This window comes from Gouania willdenowi, chromosome 1, assembly GCF_900634775.1.
Source record: "Gouania willdenowi chromosome 1, fGouWil2.1, whole genome shotgun sequence".
NCBI lineage: Eukaryota > Metazoa > Chordata > Actinopteri > Blenniiformes > Gobiesocidae > Gouania > Gouania willdenowi.
The window spans coordinates 16104878-16124591 of NC_041044.1; the positions used below are offsets into that span (position 1 = coordinate 16104878).

General features: G+C 36.1%; 1 protein-coding gene across 1 annotated transcript; it reads right to left on the reverse strand.

The window, feature by feature from the left end:
• Nucleotides 1-7300: 7300 nt before the first annotated feature.
• On the reverse strand, nucleotides 7301-17820 carry LOC114470719 (E3 ubiquitin-protein ligase RBBP6-like). The gene is made up of 13 exons (XM_028459064.1): nucleotides 17709-17820; nucleotides 16417-16976; nucleotides 15207-15306; nucleotides 14619-14658; nucleotides 13060-13098; nucleotides 12709-12842; nucleotides 12417-12589; nucleotides 12191-12294; nucleotides 11879-12099; nucleotides 11331-11651; nucleotides 9169-10481; nucleotides 8987-9069; nucleotides 7301-7324 (listed from the first exon to the last, which is right to left on the reverse strand). The coding sequence occupies exons 2-11, from the start codon at nucleotides 16580-16582 to the stop codon at nucleotides 9764-9766; spliced, it is 2016 nt and encodes a 671-aa protein (XP_028314865.1). The 5' UTR covers nucleotides 16583-16976; nucleotides 17709-17820; the 3' UTR covers nucleotides 7301-7324; nucleotides 8987-9069; nucleotides 9169-9763.
• Nucleotides 17821-19714: the final 1894 nt, after the last annotated feature.

Sequence of the window (19714 nt, forward strand, 5' to 3'; positions counted from 1 at the left end):
GTGGCTCAGCTCAACACAGACTTGTGACCACAAGTGATTTGAACTAATATTTTTATGGTACATCTTAGGGCTACGTGCAATGCACTGTTGCAATTTAAGTACAGATATTGGAGAAAGAGGCACCTTGGGGCTATGTGCAATACACTGTGGCACTTTAAATTAAAAAAAAAGAAAAAAAAAAAAGAATAATGATAATTGGAGAAAGAAGCAAATTAGGGCTGTGTGCAATACACTATAGCACTTTAAATTAAATTAAAAAAAAAAAAAAAAAAATCTTAAAGAAGTACCTTAGGGCTGTGTGCAATGCACTATAGCACTTTAAATAAATAAACAAATATGAGACAAAGCACATTAGGGCTGTGTGCAATGCACTACAGCACTTTATATATATATATATATATATATATTTCTATTATTATAACTATTTATTTTTCTAATTTCTTTTATTAAAAGGCAATTCAGGGCTCTTTGCAATGCACAGTGGCACTTTAAATAAATTATTATGATAATGTAAATTTATTGTTGCACTCCTGTGACTGACCAACCCTGACTATGTGGAAGTGAACTGCTTTTCTTTCCCCTGTACATTTCTTGGCCCCACAGCATCCTGTCTTTTCTCTTGTGTGTAGTTGTTCTGGTCCCAGTGTTCCATTTACATGAAATGTTACTGTATTCTATGATCCATATGTTTTTTGTTTTTTTTTGTCCTGTATGTAATCTTTTTATATATTGTTTTGTGTCTTGCCATGTCTTATTGTTAAGTGTAACATTTTATTACATCAGCCTGTCTAGGGCCAGCAGATGGAAATTAGCCGTTGGCTACAATCTGGCATATTTACATTTTTTTTGAATGTTCATTAATATGAATTGTCCCTACTTAAATAAAGAAATTAAATCACGTTGTTTTAACAATCAGATGCACTTCCACTAGGTGACGTAATAATCAGACGGCGGCGAAGGTTAGTGACGTCTGCCTTGGTGAAAAATCTACAAATTTCTGAAAATGGACTAAAAGCACATTTATAACACTTTCCGCTGATGTAATCTCAAAAATCACATGATTTGATTGTAAATCAAAGGAAAAGAGGTTACCAGGCTACGAGGAACAAAAGTGAAACTAAAAGAACGTCACATTGAGAATGGTTGCTCACAGTCACCTTCCACTCATTAATATGAATTATGTTTAATAAAATAATGTGGCTAAAATGTCTCTGATCCCTTTTTCTTGAACCACAGAGTGTTTGTTTTATGTCAGTTATAATCTGATAATATGTCTTACATATAATAAGAAATGGATTTTAGATTATTTATTTAAAGTTATTATTGCATTGGTAATTTACATGATATCCGTTACTTGTCAGCGCTCAGGTGTGCATGTCCCTTTAAATGTTGTCGCCGCAAGGAATTGTGGGTCAGCATTATATTGTCTCCTTTGGTAAAGGATGCATTAGTGTTTCCTAGGCTAAAGGAGGTGAAAAAGGAAGCATTGAGCCTCCTTCCTGAGCTTAAAGAGAACTTGGACGCTCTTTATCATGGCCACCACTTAAACACTTCCGGGGGTGAAGGAACAGTGGATAGGAAAGGAGATAGGAGGGACTATTTGGACACACACTTACACTCCATCTTTCCCCTCCAAGGTGATCAGCTACACCGGTAAAAGAGATCTGGAAACATTCTCAAAGTTTGTTGATGCTGGAGGTGTGCTACCAGAGGAGGAGAGTGATGCTGATGATGATGATGAAGATGACACTGAGAAAGCACAAGAGAGTGAAAGCAAGGTTTGTGTTTTTAGTCAAACTCCAAAATCTTTCTTTATAGAAAAGTAATTGTTGAATTTTGTTTTTCAGACGGAAGAATCTACAGAGGGAACCAGCAACAAAACATCCAAAGATGAGCTGTGATCTCGTCTTCTGACCTGTCACAATGTAGCATCTTCCAATTTTACCAATAAAATCTTTACATGTATTCTATGCTTTAAAATGTTGTCATTTTGAAGATAATTCTTACATTTTCTATGTTTTTTTTTACTTCAATCTAGAAAAAAGAATGATTTACATCTGTAGGTTATAGTATATATACAGTATATACAGATGGTTATATTGTAAACGTTAGGACTTATATAGTGATACCAACAAAATGCTTTATAGTTGCACACAATCTGCTCATCTATTACAATCATGCATATAAGTATGGGGTGCCAAGTGTAAAAATTATATATAAAGGTTGGAGCTAAAATATTTTCATTATTTATCTCACTTTTCTCATATTTAGCACATTTTCCTACATTTAACACAACATTTAACCACATATGTAAAGGTAAAAAAAACAAGCATTAAATCTATAAATTTAAATATAAATCTAAATGGTATATGTTATATCTAAAAGTTAAATCTATATTTAAATTTTAAATCTAAATCTAAATGTTAAATCTAAATCTAAATGTTTAAATCTAAATCTAAATATTAAATCTAAATCTAAACGTTTAAGTCTAAATCTAAATAATATTTGTTAAATCTAAATGTTTAAATCTAAATGTTATGTATCATATCTAAATACTTAATCTTATATCTAAATGTTAAATGTAAAATGTAAATGTTAAACCCTTACGGTAGCTGAATAGATAAGGAGGTTCACTTGAAAGCCTAAGGTCTACATATTGAGCCCACCATGGGCCACTTTTCTAATTTCGTCTTTTTGGGGATGTCTAGAAAGTTGTAAAATTTTCATTCTGCACTCGCCAGAGACGTCGTCTCAAATTCAGACCATCACGTCATTTCAACGTTGGTCTGCTCAGCAGACGTATTCCAGACATCCCAAAAAAGATGAAATAAAAAAAGAGGCACATGGTCGGTTCAAATCCCAAGACCTTTTGCATTCAAGAGCAGTGCTTTATCTATTTAGCTACCATAACCGTATGTAACTCAGGAGATCTCAGCATGTCACATCAAACTACAGCATTAAAATACATTTTAATAACTGTGTTGCACTGTTGTGTTGGGAGTGTACTGTGAAGGGCAGCTCATCCACCTGCCATGACCGCGCGCTCGATCTCCGCCGCCGGGAGAGAACCAGCCATACATATCACCAAGGCAAGCATCAGTGAAGAGGTGGGTGGGATCGGCAGTGTGTGTCTCTTCTTGTGTATTGGTTGAGGTTACAAGGGGCGGGGTCAATTAGCATATGAGCAAAACATTTAAGTTCAACATTTAGATTTTGATTTAACATTTCGATTTAACATTTAACATTTAGATTTAACATTTAATATTTAGATTTAGATTGAAACATTTAGATTTAGATTAAACATTTATATATAAAATTTAACATTTAGATATAACATTTAGATTTAGATTTAAAATATAGATATATATTTAACATTTAGATATAACATATACCATTAAGATTTAGATTTAAATATTTAGATTTAATGCTTTTATTTTTTTTTACCTCTATATGTGGTTAAATGTTGTGATAAATGTAGGAAAATGTGCTAAATATGAGAAACGTGAGATAAACAATGAAAATGTGTTAGCTACAACTTTTATACTGAATTTTTACACTTGGCACCCCATAGACGGAGAGCGGTAAGGTGAGAGTCTGGCTGTGTTTATGTGCGAAAAGGAGGAGCTTCTGCTCTGCTCCTGCAACAACACGCACATACTTTTCCGACTAAATCACTGCACGTTGTTTGATTGCGTCACACGCAACTATTCAACCTTGCTTTTAACTCACCAAACCAAAGGCCGAATTCTTTTTTTTATTGACAATATTCGGCCTAATATATTTGGTGGCCGAATATTTGGTGCATCCCTAGTTCTATGTCTTACACTTAAATAGTTAACAATTATTAAAATATGTTTTTTATTAATTCTTTTCACTACCTGTCACTTTTCTTGGGGATCATTTTACCATTTAAAAATGTATTAATATTAATATTTTCATTGATTATGAAGCTTAACAAGGAAACCAAAAGATGAGAAACAAATGAGATGATAGATAATATGTTTGTGTATTTTACAGATAATTTAAGACATGGGTCAAACCAACCCGTTATCATAACAGATGCTAACAGAAAGCTAACAAAGGAGGAAGGTTATGTTTTATGGGTTTATTTACTAAAGGCTCAGTAATTGTGATGAATTGTAATTGAAATTCAGCAATTACATATGTAATTGTATTTGACTTTAAGGGGAAAATAATCATTGGAATTGGAAGCTGTTGAATTGAAGCTGTCAAATACTTTGTCAAAAATCAGATTACATCTCAGAAAAAAAGTACAGTGATTTATTAGGGACACCAAGTCACTCCTTTTACCATGAATATTTCCTGTTTTCCTTTTGAGCTCCCTTAAATTCAGATGGTTGCTGTTCTATTCCTCAGTTTTGTCAGTAGGCTAATGTAGAGGCTGCTGACAGGTTTTAACTGGCACTGACACTCTTATCTCTATACTCTTCAGAAAGTCTTGGTGCTGTTGAGGATGATGAAAGAAGTGTTGATCAGGTCCTGCATGTTCCTGCTCTGTTATCATAATTACAGAAGTAATGCAGAATGTAGAGGTTTTATAATAAAATGTAAATCCCTGACGCAATGTTGCAGTTTATTTGATAAAACAATGAACAAGTCATTATAGTGCGAGAGTCCTCCATAATTTACAAATGCTATAAATACATGTGTGAGAAGGTGGTCCTCAGAAGTGACGAAGGTTTAAAACAGGGGCCCACGAGTAGGTTAAAAAATGTCAGGGAGACAAAAGTTTCAAAATTTAATAAATTGAAGTGATATTTTTGTTTAGGAAATTTTATTTACCTTGCTTGATTTTTTACAAAGCTGTAGAATTATTGAAAAGGGTGTAGGAAAAAATGGTTGGACGCCACAAAGGGCAAAAACGTGTGTGTGTGTGTGTGTGTCTTGGGATCAGCAAAAAGACACTATAGTAAAGTAATCATGGTCCTCTTGTTTCTATGTTGCTGCTGAGGGGAAAAGAAAGAGGAAGAGGTACCAGGTCTGCAGGCCATCTGACGACATCAAGACAAGCATAACCTGTGAAAAATGAATTTGCACAAAGCACAGTGTGATGACTTATCACTCGTGTGCTGCGTAGATAGACTGACAGACACACCTTGTTCATATTGTGATTGCTTGTTATTTTTTTTTTCATTTCTGGTTCATAAACAGTATGTAAAACAACATTTAAAGGTTAAATTTAATGTCAAATGTTTTGTAAAATGTTTGTGTTTTATATGTTGTTCTTTCAAAAGTAATAAAGTGGTGAAACATTGCAAAAAACTAGTGAATTATCCTAATTGAACCATTACCTGTTAGAGGTAAGGAACACCATTGCACTAAATATTAATAGAATAGTTATTAATGGAGTTAGTAATTAAATATTAAGGTTTGTTAGGATTTTTTATGTTTTGGACCTTTTTTAGATAATTAAACATGCATCGGGTCAAATTGCTGTTCCTGACAAATGAACATAACAGGAGAGTTAAATGGACTTACAGTGTTTATTGCATGTGCTGGAGCAAACACTCTTCTGTCATGTGAGCAGTCAGTGATGTGTAGTGTGGCACTGCAGCATCATCTGCCACTTGACATCCTCACAGCAAAGTATCGAGGGAGGTGTGTGTAAAAGATGTTGGGGATAAATGTTGCTTTGCTTTTACATCCCTGGTGATAACAATGCTAATATTACTTCTTTGGCTCAACAGATGTGAGATTATGTCAGACACTGTTCTGGAGAGTAACCTCACCTCCTGACTGTGATCTTGTGGGGTTTCCTGAGGACAATGGCTTTTGTCATTAGCTTTGCTGATCTTTCTCCCATTGATTGTGTTGCTCTGTTGCATAATGCTTATGTTGCACAAATGCATCTCTTCCCTGATATCATTTCAGTTTATAGAATTAAATATGCTTTCCAATCATCACACTTCTGTTTTTTCATATCCTCATACATTAATACTGACAGTGACGATGACTGACCTAGATGCTATTTCAGGATGCTTTAATGCAGTGGTTCCCAAACTTTTTTTGTCCCTTTTGTCTCTTTGCAATTCTGTCAAATCATGTGTTGCTCCTTTTCATATCACAAGAACTCCTTCAAACTTTCATAATCTGTTTAATTTGTGTATCAGCTGGTTCTCCTAAACTCCAACACGTTACCTAACGCTTTATCTACAAATTTAAAATACTACGTGCATTAAATTAAATAAATTAATGCAACTTTCATGATTACTTCATTAGTAAGTAAATATTGTCTTTTTTGTAGAATACTATAGTCTATTATCAGAAGTGTGATTAAACGGCCTCTCTTGCATAAATTAGTTATGTTTAAATAAATTACAATAAAAACAATATTTTATTGAGCAATATTAGTGTTAGTTTGTGATTAATTTGACCAAAAAAAATTAAATAAAAAGGAAATAGGAACATTTTCCTATGATTTTAAAAAAAAATGGATTAATAAATGTTTAAGTACTAGTAGCCCCTTCAATGTGCTCCCGTACCCCTCTGGGTATGTGTACCCAAGGTTGGGAACAACAGCTTTAATTAGCAGTTGGGGTAATCTTTATTTCTATAGGTAGTTTTTAATCAACATTATTCTAAACTTGTATTGTTAATCAGTAAAATTTACACCAGTGATTTAAAATCAATAAAGGTCATTCATGTGATATAGTAAAAATCAATATTTTAAGAAAGTAATGTTTGATTTACATATCTCAGTTAATTAAGTTTTAAGTTGTATTTAAATTAATTTGTGATCTAGCTATGGTTATTTCTGTTTTTATTACAGGTGGTTTTTCAAAAATGGATGATTGTGAATGTTTTTAAATACAATTCTCTGCATGTTGTCTTGTTCAGTGGTGAGTGTGTACTATATAAACTATAAACTAAACTAAAACACAAAAAACAATGACCCTTCAAAATAAAAGCCACAATAAATATATTCTTATCCTGGAAGGTAAATTAGTTTTCTATTGATTAATCTACACACACCTGTATGATCAAACCAGGGGTTCTAATGACATTTTGCTACAGATCAAGGAAGCAAGTCTAGATCTGACCACACCTGCTAAGATGTTGCTCTGATTATTCCAACATTACTCCTTTATTATTCCTCCATTAGCATCTAATATTAGACTGAAGAACACTGAGAAAACACCAAGAAAACACAATGTTAGTAGCATCAGCTAAAAACATTTTTATTTGATTTTAAAAAAGAAGTGAGAGACTAGTGACTGGGCTGGATGAGGGCTGCTCTGCAGTGATGGAGGAAACATTGCCCTGATCTTTTTCCAAGTCTGGCTTTGTTTCATCAGTTGATCTTCTATTTAAAAACAAAATGAAAAAGAACACACTTTAAGAAACATAAATAGTGTATGAGTAAAGGACACCAAAATTTAAAAGGAAATTTTACAAATATGAAGTTACTTCCAAGACCTATGGGCGATTTATCAATTTTTTTTTTAGATTAATTTAAGTTTTTTGTTGCGTAAGATTTAAAATAAACTTTTTTCTCTCTTGCTCCAGCACACATTTTGTCCCTGTGAACTTCCATAGCTCCCCCTCCCTCTTGTTTCTCTCATATGCACACACTGCAACACCACGGCTACTGCTAACGAGAGCGAGACGGAAAACAGCGAGAAAGGGAATAGTATCGTTGTCTGGAATTCAGGGTTCCCACACTTTTTTCCAAAATATTTGACCAAATATCCATGACTGAGTTCTGAACCGCTAAAATCGATTCAAGACCATTAGAGCGTTAAAATGAGCGGGCCTTTCCAGTGTTCTAGTGTAACAGAGATCTGTGAGTGTTCCACAGTTAGTAGAAAAAAATGTGGCTCAGGGAATGCTAGTTGTGTTCATCACTTATCTATAATATAGCATCGTATAATGGCACAATTGCCTTTGACTTTTGGCAATTTTTTTTAAATAATGATGTATCAGCTATTGAATGTAACATGTAATTTCTGTCTCTTTCTCCTCAGCTCAGTTGGTTCAGGTGTTGTTTCTATGGTGGGTTTCTCAAACATCTGACCTCAGGTGTAAGTGTACATAGGTGTGTGGGAGTGTGATCATTATGGTGGTCTGCTCTGTCTCAATTTAAAATTCTATTCATAAAACCTTTATTGGCATGACAAACATCTTTACATTGCAAAAGCAAGTGTGACGTTGAACAATGTACACACAAAAAGACATTGAAGAAGCATAATTTACATAGCACAAAAATAATGAATGTTAAAATAGGAACTTTATTAAGTAACATTTATGTCTCTGTCTGTCAGTCTTTATCCGTCTGTGTGTCTCCGTTCTGTCTTTCTTAAAGCTGCAGTATGTAGAATCATGAGATGCTCCCCCTCCCCTCTTTGTTTTGAATCCTATCTTCCCTTAACGTATCCTTGTGAACGCGCACAACTGTGGAGCCCTTAGCAACTTTTTACTCAATACAGACGAGTGACAAATGTAGCGACGTCATCTTGTGTCATTGAAGTTGTTTTAGCGACTCTGACATGAATGCACATATCACTCTACAGTTACTGTCCAGAACAATGGCTACTGCCATCAGTTGGTCCCCACCAGAGCTTACTGTGATCTCAGCAGCCGCTCAGAGCCGAGTGACAACCACCACTCACGCATCCAAACTGTAAATGAATTGAGTCTGTTTCCTCCACTTTTGATAAGCTTCTCTTAGGTTTACATGCAATGTATCCCGTCTGTTCTCACTCTCCCTCTGAAGCCAGTACATGGGGCAGACCCTGCACAGTCACGGGGATTCACGAGGATGCAAAGCAGTCCTTTCCTCCTGAGTATGTTTGTGCTTCTAGACTGTTGCTTCTCCACATTGATCTGACTTCTTCCTTTTGCTTTGCATTGTAACCATTGTGCCTAACGCCGGGATGGAGACTTCTCCCACTGGAACGTCCACCATTTTACCTTTACTACGGAGGACGTGAGCATTCATAGACTTTTTTTTTTAAATTTTACTTACTTTACAAGACAATCTTTGATGTTGACTCAATGATGCCTCTTCCTCACAGATCTGTTTAACTTAATTCTCCTCGGAGGTTTTACCTGCAAGTAGAAACAAAAAAAAGATAAGAGTGTCATGACAACTATGTAGCATAACATTTAGTTGAGAAATGTGCCAAAAATTACAGATTAGAGTCTTACTTCAATGTTCATAAGAGCTTCAATAGGAATATGATTAGGATCACTCCAGGCAGAGGAGGATTTCCAGGCCTGTCAGAAGGTGGGACTCTGTGGAAGTGAGGGTGATGAGGGGCTTGTTAGTGGCAGTTTGCTTCACTTTCCATCACAGGGCCATCAACTCTCCTCAGCTTTCCCGGAGGTGGTCCGCGCGAAGTCCGACATTCTTCTCACATCCTCCTTCGGCTTTCAGCTGGGGATGGAGGATGGTGAACAAGTTGGAGGCCATGTTGGTTGGAGGGAGGCAGTGAATGAAAAACACCATCCTGTGGATAGTCTCTTCTGACCCGTGTGTCTTGTCCAGTGTGAGACCCATCATGAAGTGGGGGGTGTGGTGGAGGGAGGCTGTGGGCGGCCAGTGGAGGGGTTTTCACTAGTGAATGTCTTGCACTAGAACTACTATTCTTTTCTTTTCTGGGTGTGGTTGAATTGGGGGCATCTTCTGATTTGTGTTTATTAGGCTTTAAAGATTTTGTAGCAGCTGCAGAAGACGAGGACGACTCTTTTTTGGTATTGAATATTTCTCCAGTTCTTTACCTAATTTTATCATTCTTTAACTTTAAACCTTGGCGTTGGTCTTTCCTTTGGAGGATTTCTCTTTCTTTGCTTTGTCAGGCTGAGCTTTTGACTGCTGTGATGATTCTGATTCATCGGCCTTTCTCTTTTTCAACATCTTGGTTTGTAGGTTTTTGTTGCTGGACTTGGTAGTAGATGAGGAAGAGGATGGGGGAGGAGGAGGCACAGCTCTTCTGTCTGTTTTGTCTCCTCTGTCTGCCCTGTCATCTCTTCGTCGTTCTCTCTCATGAACTGAATAATTTCTGGGTGAAGATGTCCTTCGATCTCTTTCCTTATCTCTACTGCTGTGACCCTTGTGATGCATTGAGGGCTGTTGATTGTCATCATTTTTGAAGTACTTGCAGTCTGCGTAGTCCTTCTCCCACTGTCGATACCTTTCTCTGTCCCAGCGGTCTTGGCTTCCAGGACTCTGACCTTTTAGTTCATACGGTGGCAGTTCGCGGGGAGGTGGCTTTCGTCCACCAGGGCTGTGAGCCCTGTAGCCAACAGGTGAGCGAGAACGTGATCTAGATCTATAGGATCCCCGATTGGAGAAGGGGGACTGCAGGAACCCAGAGCGCCGGTAGGCATAAGACCTTGAATGAAATATTGTCCGTGAGCGTCCATAACTGCGCCCATTGGGTCTGGAAAATGGGGAACGTGGGTAAGACCGACCGTCTTTGTGGAAGCCTTTTGTGACCTCATCAAGTTTGGAGGTAGCTCTAAAAAAAAAAGAAAAGGAATGGATCAACTATTTTATATGCGTTGAACATTTACATTTTGCATTAGTGAATTGAGTCAGAACCAGCAGTTAAAGCATTTTATACAGAATATACCAACTTGGGATGGCCCTACCACTTTAATAAATCACCAAAACTAGCATTTTTGACCAATCACTGTCTGAATCCTCAACTACACCACTTTGTAGGTTATCATCTTTCATTCCTGCTGTTTTGCAACATTTACTGAGAAATATTACAGTGAGAGAACAGAAAAGCCACTTTGCACAGGATCAAATATTTGAGTGAGCAGGACGTTCATCAGTGTGAATTCTAGATCTTTAGCCGTGCAGTTAGAAACCACATCCACTAAAACTACTGTTAACCTCATTTTCACATTACCCTAGAAATGACCCACAGAGAGAAAGGACATCTTTTTTTGTGTAATAGAACAAATAATCAACTTTTAGTCTTGAGACTTTGATATTTGTATTGTTTGCACAATTTTACTATTTCTGAGCTAGATCTGGGAGATATGTTCTGAAGAGAGTGTTATTTAGCACTATTTGTTCACAACAATGTGCTAAGCAGAATTACACATGAATGAGCAACCATTTATGATGAGCTAAAGTAGAAGAATGTTTAAAATGCAGGTAAATAATATATATTTTTAAATGTCTAAACGTTTGTTTTTAATGGTTTGTTTTGCAACAAGACAACAGGAACAAAGCTTTTGAAGTGAATAAAAAGGCTAAAACTGATTTTCTGCAAAGCAACTGAAACTTGAGGTATGATTCTGCTCCTAACATTCAGTGGACTGTCTGAGGCTTCCAAAACTAACAGGTTACTCACTTTTCCATCCGGTGATGTCTCGGTTTGTACAAATCCTCCTTTGAACTGGAAGGCTGAGGGCGGGGTGGAGGAAGACAGACAAGTGGGGGCTGGGAACCAGGGGTCCCCCATGGAGGATTAAACACTGGGTGTCCAGAAGCATAGACGGGCTGAGGCTGGTAACTAATTATGGGTGGTGGGATGAGGCCAGGGCCTGAGGTGTATGGTGGGAGGTATGGTTGTGGTGGGGGTCCGCAGAGGGCTGGGGAAGGGTACAGAGGAGGAACGGGTGCAGGAGGTTCCACTGGTTGGAGGTGACTGGAAAGATGATCTTCTCTGTTCCTGTACATGCATGCAAAAAAAAATAAAATCATCCACTCACTGTTTAGCTTTGCTCACATCTAAATACTATTATGTTGGCTTTTCAAAGTAAAATGTTTTTTGTGCCTAAGCCAAAATTTGCTAGTGTCAAACATCTATTAAACATTGTTAATGTTTCTGAAAGTAGAGAACAAGTGATTTCTGACTAAATGCTTTACAAACATTACAGTTAATGTACAGTGACTGACCTGTAGCTTTGAGCTGGAGAACTGGTAGTTGTTACGGTGATGGGTGGTGTGGATGTAGCTGGTTTGGCTGTAGAAGTCTGTGGGATGTTGACCTTCAGTGGATCCAGTTGTCTTGAATGTAGCCTTGATAGCTGTGGTGATGGTGGAGGCAGAGCTGGGTGGTGCACCTGTGCAATCCTATGCACTGCGTATGTAGTCCCATTCTTATAGTTGTTCACAACCTGCATGAATCATCACAGATGAATTTTATTATACTGAACACTGCAAAGTCAAGTAAATAACAATATGGTAGTGTGTGCGTCTCAGGTTTACCTGTCGTAGGAACTTATTGGCAATGAGATTATCAGGTGAAACATCAGACTGTTTACATGTGAAACAGACGTGATCCTCCGAGTCCAACAGGGCAGTTCGGATACCTTGAGACAAAACACTCAAAATCAACTTATGCATTAACACAATAACATGTTCACACATTATCTAGCTTAAGGGTCAACTATGGAAATGTTATACAGTTGGTGAGAGGCAGCTTTTTACTCACATTCATCACAATAACTGTTTCCACAGCAGGGTATCAATACAGCATCTATCATCAGTTTGGCGCAGATTGGACATAAAAGGTTGTATGGAATTGGATCAATCTCCTCTTCAGACGACGACTGCTCATGTGAGACAAACGGGGGGCGCTCCTTTTTGCCTTTGGCATATGCTTCACTGTAAAAACGTTTCATTATTTTAGCAACAAACATTTTCGTAAGTGAAATAAACATGGAAGTGCTGCTTTAATGTGCCAATATATTCATTATTTCTGATGGCTACTGTTAAAAACCTACGCATCGATAGCAGGTATTACAGATTCCCCAGTCACGGTCAGCATGGCTCCTTTGGTGCCTGGCTCTGCTTTCACCATGAAGCTCTGAGGGACGCCCTTGCTGGTTTTCACTGGCTTAGGTTCCTTGTCCTGTGTCTGGGAATCATGAGGAAAATAAATAAATCATTTATTTCCCCTATAAAAGATAAAAGTTTTTCAAAAAGCACTGAACAAATGACATTAGCATCAACCAGATTGGCAGTCTACAAAGAAAGGAAATATCCAAAAATCACAGAGAGACCAGGATAAGCCCTGAAATTCAAAGACACTTCACAGTTGTGATGCATAAAGATGTGAACACATTAAACAGTACCTTGGTTAATTGGGCGAGAGACATAGGAGAAGAATCCATCTGCAGGAGAATCAGAATACATATATTAATGTTATTAATGTTTCTAGCAGACATTGTTGGACAGCATTTCCCCTCCACATCTGTGTCCAGTCCAACTCTTTTTGTCTTTGCAAAAACTTTAATGATATTCTGCAGAGTAGTCCATTTTAACACAGGCACATTGAAGCAAGTAATTTAGTATATATTTACAAATTGTTTTGTCTTGACAGTTTCTTTAAAATAATATAAAAAAGATTACACGTGTACAGTGCTTAACAAATATATTAGTCCAACTGTCAAAAAAGAGAAAGAATTGGCTTCAAGTGGACTTTGATTGCACTTTCAATGTTTTACTGTTTGGAATGGAATATTTAAAATGATGTCTGGGTTTGTTGTTTTATATTGTACAGGAATCCAAGTACCAGTACATCATTTAAACATCAAATAAATCTATTTTAGTTGTGCTTACAACAGAAAGAATTTTTTGAGAACAAAAAAATCTATAATTTCCATAAATATTGGTCCACCAAAGATGATTTTGGTTGTGACTCATGTTCCTTTTGAGTAGCTGAGAAAAAAAAACAGTTTAATGGGATTGTCCAATATTATTGTAAAGCACTGTACACAGTTAGGTAGGAAAACAAAAACAATAGTGATATTTACTTTTCTAAAGTTGGACTATACACACTGCGAGTCTCATCTCTTCTTGCTCGGCCAATAAATTAATTACGATTCTTTAGTTCTTTTGTCTTGAAGCTTAGTTAGCAGGTAACATCAAGGATGTGAATGGCCAAGTCAAAGCATTTCACTTGTTAAAACTAGCTTCTTCATTGTACTGAAAACCACAGTTTTAACAACGCACTTTAAACTAAATCCTGATCTTCAGTGAGAGACACAGCAGTAGGGTGTATTTTAGTGCAACAGAGTGAAATGTAAGCTTTTAAGTTATGTGCACACCATACTTTGAACAACAACATTAGAATGAATAATGTACAAAAACAAAAATGACACTGGCAAATATCACCTACAGGGGTTTACTCTTAGCATGTAATAGATCTTTAAAGATAAAAATCATTGTGGGGCCTTTTCTAAAAACACTCCAGATAAGTTGATCACAATTAATTACAGCCAGAGCATTAAAAATATTTTTACAGACATCAGAAAAAACATTACTTTTACACTCTTGAAGTACATTTGTTTGGCCTGAAGCAGGCTACAAACCCTTTCAATATGAATTACAACCATCAACAGTTAAAAGGTTTTTCAACCTTTCATAATATAAACAAAGGAGGTATGTGTTTTTATTTTAATCCCATGTCATTCAACCAAAAATGTCTTTAACCATTAAGAAAGTGAACCAACCTAGAATAGCATTTAGTCAACAACACACAGATCCTGGACACTAAACAAACAAAAACTATCAAACTTGATGTGTATTAACAGGATGTTCTGTAAAATTGCCCAAGAAGCAAGAAAGAGGATGATATAATAGAATGGATGAGGTGAGACAAAATTATTGTTTTGGAGATTGTTTTACTTACGGGTCTGAATGATTCCATCACAGCTGTTTCAGAACGATCTCTGCAGAAACAAAAGAACACATCGACGCAATCAGACAACTTCATGGTTCTACATTAATTACTGATAGCATGTTCTTGAATTTGTGGTCATTTCAGAAACATTGAAATGTGATTTGTGGGAAATTTATCATTATTTTGTATTAAAGATTTCAGGTTTTTTTTAAAAACATGTGCACTAGACAAAGAACAACCTAAAACTACTTTTTAGAATATGGAAATGCAACCGATATGACGTAGAACAGCTGATTCAGTTCTTTCTTATGTTTTCGTTTATCTGACACAATATGAATGACTTAACCTTCTGAAATGGACATAGCAACTGTATAAAACACAAACTAAGTCTTCAAAAGTCTACAAAACTCAAAAGTGTAAACTGACACTTTATTTACAAACTAAAACAAAACTGGGGACATTGTAAAAAGACAATGTCAGAGGTTATAAACCTGTCATGTTTGGGAGCAGCATTTTTTTTTAAAGCATAAGAAATGTAAATGGCTTACACCTGAAATTTCTCGATTTAATCTTTTGATGTACAAATAGAAAACTTACACAATGAACGTCTTGCCAGCTGGTATCACTCCACCGATCGGCGTACGACGGACGATGACAGATGAGTGTCTTGGGATATGAACTTCCTCATCTAAGTATTCTGTAAAAAGGAAAACATTACAAAAAATTTAGCCTTGACATTTCTCAATATTTAGAAAGTAGTGTTTTCTTTGTGAGTAAACAGAAACCCATATTAAATAATGGGAGTCCCCTGTGCTACTTTCAATCAATAAACAGCAAGATAATAACTGTCTTCTTAACCACTCTGTGATGTTTATTTGTAAAGACGTCATTTTCTAAACAAAGTTAATGATATTTTACCAGTTTAGGAAGCTTATAGAAATATTTACACTGCATGTTTACACAGTAAGAAATGCTGAAAACACAGATGATGCTACAATCAGAAGAGATTTAACAATACTTGACCTCTTTAGATGATATAAAGGGACAATGAGTTTGACACTGCTTTAAATGGTTCAATTAAACTATTGTGTAACAAAAAGTATTTTTAAATAAATTCCTGTGATTTATATTTTGGGGTGAGGGGGACAATTATATGTAATAAATGTTTTATTGAAAATTGAAATCTTACTTTGTGCTTTTAACTTGTTTTGTGACATTCCTTTTATTTTATGTGTTGTTTTTGTTTACAGATGTTCAAAAATAAATCAATCAAGTGTCTGTTGTGTGTCAGGGAATTGGGGTGACAAAATGTTTCACAATCACTTTCACTGTCTATACGCCACCTTTAAAAAACATTTCTATTTTCCATAATGCCAGCATTTTTCATTCAAACAATACTGCTCATAAACAGATAGAATAATACATGCATTGCATATTTCTTTATTTTGCTGACATTTTTCACACTTTTTTTTGGTGCAAAATACCACAATTTAAAAATGATGTCAACTGATATATTTGCCTGTTATACATTGTGTCCCATCACTACCAATAGCAGACATGTAATATATGGTAAAACAATAAATGTGTAGTCAGATTATATTTCATCATATTTTAAAATCTTCACAGATTCAAAAACAAACGTAATTTCAGTTTAGAGCCTACATACTAATGTGTACAGATGAAATTGTTAATCCATTGCTTTAATTTTTCATATTAATTTCAAGATATTTCTGAAATTAAATCTGACGCACATTCCAAGTTAAAAAAACAAACAAAGCATTGCATAGCAAGGGTCAAGGTTACGTACCTTCTAGAGTCTGTGCATCTGTGATCTGTAGGTCGCAGTGTCTGGACTTCAGACGTTCCTTAGTCATGATCTGTGTCTTCAGCTCAGTGAGAGTGATGTGCAACCCACTGAAAGTGACAGTTTTATATTCCAGTTTGGAAGAAAACTTATAGTGAATAAACGACATTTTTACACAACTTTCCACGTCAACCTGAATATGGAAACAGTTTCAACACTGACCACAAGGGCCAAATCTGATCACTTTAATTAGAAAAAACAAAGTCCTTATATGTTTGCTGAATACAAAGCGGACAATGGAGTCCTTGGTTTAATTCAGATACAAATATCCGTAGAGACAGGCCAGACCACCAGTGAGTGGTACCGCGTACTCCTTCAGTCCGTCTGCAAACAAACAAACAGAACACAAAGGACAAATCTGATCACTTTAATTACAAACAAAATCCTTGTATATTTGCTGAAAACAAAGCGGGCAATGGAGTCCTTGGTTTGATTCCGATAAAAAGAACCGTAGAGACAGGCCAGACCACCAGTGAGTGGTACCGCGTACTCCTTCAGTCCGTCTGCAAACAAACACAGAACACACCAGTGTCAGAACATCCAGGAAAGTGCGTAAAGCTCGATAATGTACAAGCTGTACACAATCAATGGTCCGTAGTGTAGTGTCCGTGACGGAGAGCCCAGACCGCCGTCCTGTGGTAGTGAACAGCGGCCCCGGCCTTCCGTGACACTTAGTCCCACAGACAGCGACTATAGTTCGGATAATGAACCACAAAACGTCAACAAAGCTATTTCAAACGTCTACAGAGTCCGTGACCACCATTAGACACCGAAAACTAAAGCAAAAGTTAGTAAACTACACCTGGAGGTTAGCGTGCAGACCTAACAAGGCTAAGCTAACGGCGTTAGCCAGGTAACCGTTAAATGTACCACACGATCCACAACTCACGTTATGGAGTACGAATCCTCTTAAATGCACAATTATGAACATCCAGGACAAAATAGAAGCTATATTTCCAATTGAATCTTCAGTTTTAATCCGTAAATGCCACCTTGATAATCCGGAACGTTAAACCTCGCTCTCCGAATGTGAGCAAAGCTTTACAAAAATCACTGACAAGACATTAACCTCAGGAGAAAGTGGGGTCGTCAAATGATTAATTTGCAATATAGTTCACTTCGTAATATCACAAAATTAGTCGTTAAAGTTTACAATATTACAAACAAGCAGTATTTACTATTAATTAATTTCACGGAGTTAGTCGTTAAAGTTTACAATATTACAAGAAACTCACCTTAGTCAGGAAATGAGGACACTTGTCTATATTTGTGTGTTTGCGGGATATTAAATTGTTTGCTGTCTGTTTAGTTTATTAGCACAAACTCAGTCGTTCTTGAGAGACTTCCAAACAGCAACTGAAAAAATGCTAGATTCAAACGCTGCTGCTTTCGTTTAAATTTGCGTTGTCATGACTCCGACTGGAACAACGCGTCAACGACGTGATCGATGACGTCATTGCAACAAGTACATTGACTCCCCAGCTAAAGGTCTCATACATAACTTTTGTGCCTCATTAAAATATGACTGTGTTAGATATATTAATAAGAATATTAATGTGCTTGTGTTATATATTATGTATATTAACGTGCATTGATATGACTGAATATATTCCCAAAATCAACTACAAGCAAAAAAAAAAAAATTGCAGGATTTTATTAAATATTTGAGAATTATATTAACAATATGAGATTAAAAATGCTGCAATTATATGATATTAGCATGGGGAAACTGTGAACCCTGTATCATTGAATTAATGTATTTGGAGGTGAGATACCCACAAGAGAATTATTTGGTAATTTACAAAATGATTCATGTTTTCTCTGCAGTCCTGCAAGCCAAATTAGATGCTCAAATCCAGTGATTCTGAACTGGTGGGTCGGGACCCAAAAGTGGGTTGTGGACCTGTATACTGGGTGGGTTACGGACAGCCGGTCAAAAAATAAATAAATACTTAATGTCTCTCATGTTAGGCTTGTATTTTATTTTGAAATAAACTTTTGTTTTGACAGGCATGCTGTGAAATGCATGTTGTACAGGAGTATATATAGATTTATGTTTTTTAAAAAAAGCTTATATATGTGTTTTGAACAGCTATTTTTAAGAAAACTAAATTTGGATGGTTGAATTCTAAAAAAAAAAAAAAAAAGGAAAAAAGTGAGTCGTGATTTAATAACTGTGGCAAAATGTGGGTCCCAGGGTGAGACCATTTGAGACCCCGACCAGCTGAATATGGGCCACTGACCTTGAAACAAGTGCTTTCCAGCATTTGCACAATAGAAAATGTATTGAATGAAAATGTATTTTAACAAAGTAATGTAGAACAAAACAAAGTACATTTAACATTTATTTTCTATAGGTAATTTATTTTTTATTTTTAATCCTACCAATTATTCTTCAAGAGGACGAGGTTCTGTTCCTCTTGGCTGAACATCACCAGATGATGGCGTGGGAAACTTTTAGAGGTCACGTGTTACCGTAAGGCTGTGCAGCTCCATGAATAATGGTTGGATCTGCCTGCAAGTGTATCAGCTGCTTATTGTGCACTTTTTGCTGCACAGTGGTCCTTTCCACCTCTGGGATATTGCTGACATATACAAACAAAACTAATAAAATAAATATTCTTTTATTGACTTAAACTAATGGGTGTGTTTTTTTACCTGGGTTACACATGCATCCCTCATTCATATATCTCAATTTAACATAAAATAATTTACACACAAAACATTTCCTTTCAATATCCTAGTAGATCTAACCCAGAGGCCAAGCTCTATTTAATTGAAAAGATGGCCACATTCTCTGCTTTCAATTTTTTTTTTATTAATGAACCTTTTTTTTTTTTTTGTGAAACATTTGAACATTTTTTTCAAAATAAAAGTGAATTATGGGTTAAGGTTTTGTTTATTCAGACAAGGTTTTAGAGGAAGTTAAATAATAATTTTTTCACAATGATTTTTTTCCCTCACACTGATTTTTTCTTTGTGACCCTAATTTGATCTCATATGTCTGGGCCATTTACAATATAATAAAAGAAAATGTCTATTGGTACAGTTACCAAAATACAAGTACGTAGAGTCTTAGGGTTAAGTTAGGGTATAACCCTATATCGCAAATATTTTTAGGGTTAGGTTGAGTCTTAGTCACCTAAACTGGCCAATGAGGGGCGTTGCATACGGATAGAATGTCGGTATGTTGATATGGCAACCGTACGTACAGCCACTGCCTTGATGAAATTGTCTGTGT